At 63.3% G+C, this 7,274-nt stretch overlaps 1 protein-coding gene across 1 annotated transcript; it reads right to left on the bottom strand.

Moving 5' to 3' along the window:
- Nucleotides 1-218: 218 nt before the first annotated feature.
- Nucleotides 219-4,514, bottom strand: TMED3 (transmembrane p24 trafficking protein 3). Its single transcript, XM_037911353.2, has 3 exons — nucleotides 4,290-4,514; nucleotides 2,172-2,420; nucleotides 219-1,297 (listed from the first exon to the last, which is right to left on the bottom strand). Exons 1-3 carry the CDS (start codon nucleotides 4,437-4,439, stop codon nucleotides 1,061-1,063), a joined length of 636 nt encoding a protein of 211 aa, XP_037767281.1. The 5' UTR covers nucleotides 4,440-4,514; the 3' UTR covers nucleotides 219-1,060.
- Between the last annotated feature and the right edge of the window lie 2,760 nt (nucleotides 4,515-7,274).

Raw genomic sequence — 7,274 nt, 5'->3', positions numbered from 1 at the left:
CTGCCTGTTCTCTGCCGTGGCACGTAACAGCCCAGTCTCCCGTGGGCTGTAACACGTTGGTCTCATTTCGGGGGTGGGGCTAGCGTGCGGTGCTGGTGGCAATGCTATACAGGAGGTCAGGCTAGGTGATCGAATGGCCTCTTCTGGCCTTAACCTCTCTGACTCTCTGGGACCACATGATCCCTTTTAGCACAAACAAACCTGGAGGGAGCCAAGAGTTACCAATTTCTGCCACTTTTACTGAGCTGAATTTGGTGCTTCTCTGTAAGGTCCAGCTCCTGGAGTCCTGTGATTATGGGAGAATTTCAGGTTCCATTAAAAAAATGAGTAAGGTTTATAGCCTCTCCGGTTGGCAGCAGGAGCCACAGCTCACGTAGTGTGCTATGGGCAAGTTCCCGGCACTCTGGCGACCCTGGGCTGAGGGGGCTTCCTGACAATAAGCAGATGTTTGGGCACACCATAGGGGTGAGTGGGGTTGCTCTGACTCTTACCTCGGTCGTGGCCCCGGTTTGCAGCTCAGTGAACTACTGCAGTTCAGGCTGTCTGTACGCCAGGGCACGTCTGGTGCCCCTTTGTGACACACTCCCCCATGCTGGCCTGGGACTCGGCTCTGTGCTGGGAGCAGGTGGCCCTAAGTGGCTCGGGGGTAGATATTCCGGCAGCATGTTGTGGTTACACCTCGCAGTGAAGATGCAACAGGGTGACAAATGAGAGTCAAACCAATGCAACGAATTACAGTGACACCGGTGCTAATCCTCCCTGCCCTAAGTCACAGCTCAGCTGCACAGAGAGCCCCCAGCCCCTGCACACCCATTGCTTCCCGGGGCCCCTCTGAGGCAGCCAGAGAGAGGCTGTTGGCTATTAACAGCTTTCACTCCATCAGAACTGCTGCTTAGGTGACTGTCCCATGAATCCCTGTCTACTCCCTGTCCCGGTGAGCCGGGCCGGCCCCACTCACAGTCCCTTGGCAGCACTCCACTGTGTGACCCACGAGCTCCCCCAATACCGCCTCGCCACCCCCCCCCCCCCCACCCGCTGGCACAGGACCGACTCTGGCTTCCTAGGTGCTGGCCGCCCCGGGGGTGGCTCTCGTCTCCGTAAAGAAGCTCTTCAGCAGCATCACTTGGCTGACGCTGACCACGAGGAGGAGGATGGTCTCCCCCACAGACCAGTAGGAGACGTGGTTGTTCAGCTCTTCAGCCCGGGTCCGGTCCTGAGCCTCCCGCAGCCGGTAATGAGTCTGGGAGTCGATCACCGTATTTAAAGCTTCGTGAATGGTGACACAAGCAGATTCCATCTGGGGAAACAAACACACCCCCCTTTGTACCTGCATCGCTACACACAGCTGGGCCCAGCTGGGACAATCCACACATCTGCGGCTAGTGGCTGTATTCTGATGAGGGAGTAAAATGCCATCCTCCCGCGGCAGAGGCTTCACGGGCCAGCACCATGCCATGCAAGGCTCCACAGGACTGCACAGGAGGGGCAGAGGAGCGAGTCTTTGGCTAAAGACCGTCCGACTTCTACATGCAGGCCCAAGTTTTCAAAAGTGGTCTCTGATTTTGGGTGCCCAAGCTGGGGCCTGCGTTTGGAGGTGCTTCGCACCCAGAGCTCTCCAGCTGGAGGCAGTGGGAGCTGCGGGTGCTGATCAGGCCCAGCTGTGTGGGGCTGAGAAATGGAGGTAGCCCAAAGCCAAAGCCACTCTTGACAATATAAGCGTGTGTGTGTGTACGTACATGGCTCACAATGCCTCTCTCTCTCCTTGGCGATAAGCCCAAGCCAACACGTGGACCCAAAGACCTCTCGCCCGGCCCCCAGCTCAGGGAAAATTCTGATCTGGATCTGAATTGTGTGGACTGGGCCTGTCCTTTACCTGAGACTCTGGTACATTTCCTTTTTCTAAGCCAGCTGCATTCTTCCCGCCTGCTGGACCAGGCGTTGCATTGCCCTGCACACACAGTGCCGTTACCCTGCGGCTGGAAGTTCTGCTTTTAGCTGAGTGATAACGTGTGCACACGACAAGGACACCCCGGGCCTGACAGTTTCTTTCTCAACCCTGGCCATGCTTTACCGGCATCTGACCTCAGAAGGCCTGCACTGTTCTACCACACGAGAGAGTGACGCAACTGCCCCACTCCTACGCAACGGACACGAGCGGGAACCTGACAGACCTGTGTCAAGGCCGTGACTCTGTGGCTCATGTCGGGGAGAATCGGGGGCTCGTCTCCAACTTGAAAGTCGAAGTAGACAGTTTTGTGGGAAAAAGTGGAGAACTCGTTGCTGAAGCAAAACGTGTAGATGCCTGCGGCTTCAGCTCGATGGGAAAAGGTGTCGTACTGCTTCTTCGCTTCTTTGTAAAGGGTCTTGCCATTGGGATCTTCCACGTAGCAGTCCACGTCGTAATGCCCCCCTGTAATCACCTATTGAAACAAAGCATGTCTGTCATGGAGGGGGAACTACCCTCCTGTTCACTCCTGGCTGGGCCTGTCTCCAGAGATCTCCAGGCAGAGCATGGCACTCCCTGTATCTCACTCAGGCCCCGGGGCCTCTGGCTCCAGCCCCCGGTTTTGTGTCATGCCTTTTCTGTATTTGCAAACCTGTCCCCAGCTGGTGCTGGAGCTGGCCCTGGAGCCTGACTGGAAGGACCACCCTGAATCCCTGAAGCTGGGGGAGATTTTGTAGCTTTCAGAAATATTCCAATAGCCCTTGTCTGGCTTGGCAGCTCTGAGCTGAGAAGTGTGTTCTTCAGAGGGATCCCGATTCTTTACACAGAGCTCTGCGGCTGGTGTTGAAATAAACGCTGGGATGCTCATTATTTAAAGTATGGCCCGGCCCAGGGACCTTTTCTTTATCAGGCATTTCAGCGACCCGGGAATGCTCTCAAGGGCAGCCTTAAATCCCCCCGTTTTGAGGCAGCGAGGCCAGCGGCTGTTGCATGGGAGGGAAGCTCGGTTCTAGTCCGGATCTGGCTGCCTGAGGAGTGCCCCTGATCTCTGGCACCGGGCCGCTCCCCTCCCCTGCGGGCCAGGGCCGGGCCGTGTGCGGCGCACACCCGCTGCTGGGCCGCGTGAAAGGCCCGAGGAGTTGAACGGGGGCTCTCGGGATTTGTTCCCTTCCCGGTCACCGGCCGGAGCTGGCCGCCGGCAGGAGCCCCGGAGCGGCAGGGAGGACACCAGGCTGCCCCAGACCGGCCAGGGACACCCGGCGCGGGCCGACCCGGGGCTGCTCCAGCCCGCGGGCCGGCGGGAGGAGCCAGGCAGCGGGTCCCCGCGGCCGGGCCGGGCCGGGCCGGAGCTGAGCCGCTCTCCCTGGTGCTGCAGGCTCCGGCCCCGGCCCCTGGCGCGGGGCCCCGGGAGGGAGGCGCCAGCCGGGGGCTCTGGGCGCAGCCGGGCCGGCGGTACCTGGCCCGGGGAGAGCCCGGCCGTGGCTGGGGCTTCTCCGCAGCGGAGCCCGGTCCCTCTGCGGGGACCCAGCGCCGCCCCGCCCCGCCCCTGGCTCCGACCGCGGCTCCCCCAGCCAGGGCGCTCCCCGCCGGCAGCCGGAGCGCGGTGTTCGGGTTCGGTGCCTCGTGCGGGCTGGCGGGGCCCCCCGGCACCTCCCGCCCCCCCGAGCCGGTCCGAGGGGGGCCCCCCGGCACCCCCCGCCCCCCCGAGCCGGTCCGAGGGGGGCCCCCCGGCACCCCCCGCCCCCCCGAGCCGGTCCGAGGGGGGCCCCCCGGCACCCCCCGGCACCCTCCCGCCCCGAGCGGGGCCCCCCGGCACCCTCCCCCCCCGAGCCGGTCCGAGCGGGGCCCCCCGGCACCCCCCGGCACCCTCCCCCCCCGAGCCGGTCCGAGCGGGGCCCCCCGGCACCCTCCCCCCCCCGAGCCGGTCCGAGCGGGGCCCCCCGGCACCCCCCGGCACCCTCCCCCCCCCGAGCCGGTCCGAGCGGGGCCCCCCGGCACCCCCCGGCACCCTCCCGCCCCGAGCCGGTCCGAGCGGGGCCCCCCGGCACCCCCCGGCACCCTCCCCCCCCGAGCCGGTCCGAGCGGGGCCCCCCGGCACCCTCCCCCCCCGAGCCGGTCCGAGCGGGGCCCCCCGGCACCCCCCCCCCGAGCCGGTCCGAGCGGGGCCCCCCCGGCACCCCCCCCGAGCCGGTCCGAGCGGGGCCCCCCGGCACCCCCCCCCGAGCCGGTCCGAGCGGGGCCCCCCGGCACCCCCCCGGCACCCTCCCGCCCCCAGCCGGTCCGAGCGGGGCCCCCCGGCACCCCCCCGCCCCCCCCAGCCGGTCCGAGCGGGGCCCCCCGGCACCTGGAAGTCCAGCGTGAACTTGAGGCCGCGCTGCAGCCGCTGGTGGAAGCACTGCCGGGCGCTGTCGGGCAGCTCGAAGGTGAGCTCGGCGCCCCCGGCCCGGCCCGCCTGCAGCAGCCAGAGCAGCCAGCACAGCGCCCGCCCGCCCATCGCCGCCGCCGGCCGAGACGTGGCAGGAGCCGGGCGGAGAGGCCGCTTCCGGGCCGCCCAGCGCGCAGCCGTGCGCCCTCGGGGGGGCCGGGCTGGGGGCTCAGCGGCCGCCGAGGGGGCTGCGCGGGGCCCGGGGCGGGGGCTGGAGAGGGCAGGAGCTGGGGGTCCCGGCTGGGGCAGGGGCTGCGCAGGGTGTGCCCCGGAGTGAGGGTGTCACCGGTCCCCGGGCGATGCTCTGGAGGGGCTCCCCATGAAGCCAGGCAGGACTCTGGGGGAGTCTCCTCTGGGGGAGCAGCCTGTCTGCAGGACACACAGCTCACCCGGCTTCCACCTTCCTCGGTCTGACCTCGGAGCATTCAGCCTCCTCTGCCCCTCGGTGCGCTTCTCACAGCGAGTCCGCCCAGGTGGGGTCCTGGGGAAGCCAGAGGGTCCTGCCCCCCAACTCTGCAGTCAGACGTGACTCTCAGCCAGCCAGCCGGGGAAACAGAAGGTTAATTAGACGACCGGAAAATGGTCTAAAACAGAGCTTACAGGTGCAGAGAACAGGACCCCCTCAGCCGGGTCCATTTTGGGGGGCAGTGAGCCAGACAATCCCGTCTGCACTTCACTCCATGTCCCCAGCCAGCCCCAAACTGAAACTCTCTCCAGCCCCTCCTCCTCTGGGCTTTGTCCCTTTCCCGGGCCAGGAAGTCACCGGATTCCTTTGTTCTCCAACCCTTTAGCTCTCACCTTGCAGGGGGAAGGGCCAGGCCATCAGTTGCCAGGAAACAGGGTGTCGGCCATTCTCTGTGTCCAGACCCCTGCACACACCTGCCCTCTAGGGCTCTGCAATGATCATACACCCTTACCCCACCCCCTAGATACTTAAGAACTGCCTAGGGGAAACTGAAGCACCCCCACACTATTCAGAGGAAACATTGAGAACAGTCCCGCTTCGTCACAGAGGGACTGTGGGAGCCTGAGTCCCAGGGAATCCAACAGAGCCAAGTTACCCCAACCTGCCCAGCCCCCCACATGCACCCTCTAAGAGGCAGCGGGGTCGGATCACTCCCCGGTGGAAAATCCAGTGGGAATTCCCCTGGTAGCCTTTCTGAGGAAGCCTCCACTTCCCAGCAGGGCCGGATCCCTGCCTAGCGCCGCTCTCCAGCCCCAAGGGGCCCAACCGGACATGGGGCATGCGGGCGCTTCTCTGGAAACTGTCCACCTCTGCCTGGAATAGCTCATGCCCCATTGGGGCAAAGGCCAGGCACCAGTGAGTAGCCAGAACTGAAAGGGAGCCCCACAAGTTTCATTCTCCCAGAGGCTGGGCTGCAAAGTGGCAGCTACCGCTTGGCCGGCCGCGGGGTTGCTGGCACACCTTGCTGTTTGTCCTGGGGGCCTGCTGCCCTTTGCAGCCAGGTGATGGCAGGACACTGGAGCAAATGTGATCTGCCAGAGGAGTGAATGGGCCTCTGGATGACTCCCCCTGCATGGAAATGTTGTCCTCCTTCACTGCAAGGGGGGGTGAGGTGGGCTGCTGGGAATTCCTGAGCAGCCGAAGGGGAGACCCCAGTGGAGGGTCTGTGCCCTGGAATGGGAACGGGGTTAGAGTCTGTAACTGGGCCCAGGTAGTCCATGGCTGCCTTTGGGCTAAAGGAAGCCATCTGCTCAGTTTGAACCCTAGTAGAGGGGCAAGGAACCAAACCGATGAGACAGGCCACAGCCCTCACCCGGCCCCATGGACCCACCCGCTTGAGGAAGGGGATGTCTCCACTCCCTTCCCTTAGGGCCGCAGGCCTGAGCCAAGCCCCCGGGAAGTCAGAGGAAAGACTCCCATCGACTTGGCTTGGCTTTGGATCGGGCCTTCAGGCTGGTGGGCCTGGCCCAGCAGCGACCCAGTGGGTATTGGAACAGCAGAGCTATTCACCTGCTTGCCCTTTGGTCACTCGCCCCAGTGCTATGGGAAGAGCTGGGGCTTCACAGTCTCAGGGGCGTTTGCTGATCCTGTGCGGCTCGGTCAGCCGGGTGCCAGGGGGATGGGGCGCGTGGGGAGGGAAGAGCCCCCGGTTGGGCAGGAAGTGGCCCTGGGACTGGGCAGGTGGTGCTTGGCCTTGGGCGTGAGCACTGAGCCAACGGGCCAGCGCGGTGCTAGGGGAGCGGTGCCTGTCTCGGCCCCAATGTCAGAAAGAGGAGCCCAAAACTTGAGGCAAATTTTGCAGCCAACTCTAGATGGAAGCACCAGGGTGTAAAACCAGGGATCTGGCTGCCTGTGGTCAGAAGTGGTCCCCTGCTACCTTCACAGGAGAGGAAGTGTTAGGAGTGTTAGTTACAAATTACAGTGTGGCTAATATACTCTGAAAACAGAATTTGCCCTGGGTTACTCTAAAGCCCACCTAATGTTTCAGTTCGGTACAAAATTCTCCTTTGCAGGCTTGGGACCTTAACTTCCCAGCTGTCCTGCAGGATGAGTTCCACTGAATAATGCTGGGCTGATTTCCGGTGGGTGGGTGGGTGGGAAGATGCCCGCCGCCCACCAGTGGCTAACTGGCCCTACAGGCTGTCACGTTATTGACTTGAACTGGGACTGTGTAGAACATAGTTGCAACCAAGGTCCTGTAGTGGCACCAAATCTTGTATAAAGGGGGTCAAATAAGGTGTCTAAGACAAGGTTATGGTTGGCTGGTTATGATTATGCTGTCTGTATGCATGTATCGTTTTGGTATTTAAAGATATAAGTATTGTCTCTGTACTGTCTGTATTTCAAACTTGTGCTATGCTTCTGGGTGACACCCCAGACAAGTTGGTGTCAGCTCTGCCTAGCCTGCTGGATGGCCCATTAAGGACCATCAGCTACAC

The sequence above is a fragment of the Chelonia mydas genome, chromosome 10 (assembly GCF_015237465.2).
Source record: "Chelonia mydas isolate rCheMyd1 chromosome 10, rCheMyd1.pri.v2, whole genome shotgun sequence".
Classification (NCBI taxonomy): domain Eukaryota; kingdom Metazoa; phylum Chordata; order Testudines; family Cheloniidae; genus Chelonia; species Chelonia mydas.
The sequence above is the reverse complement of the archived record's forward strand: the minus strand, read 5'-3'. Positions and strand labels throughout refer to the sequence as shown.

What these genes read in the sequence shown, in the direction of transcription:
- TMED3 (XM_037911353.2), bottom strand. Translation starts at nt 4,439, where the DNA reads ATGGGCGGGCGGGCGCTGTGCTGGCTGCTCTGGCTGCTGCAGGCGGGC. An exon ending in AGTTCACGCTGGACTTCCAG is followed by an intron (nt 2,421 to 4,289) that starts GTGCCGGGGGGC and finishes TTGTTTCAATAG; the next exon opens with GTGATTACAGGGGGGCATTA. An exon ending in GAGTCACGGCCTTGACACAG is followed by an intron (nt 1,298 to 2,171) that starts GTCTGTCAGGTT and finishes TTGTTTCCCCAG; the next exon opens with ATGGAATCTGCTTGTGTCAC.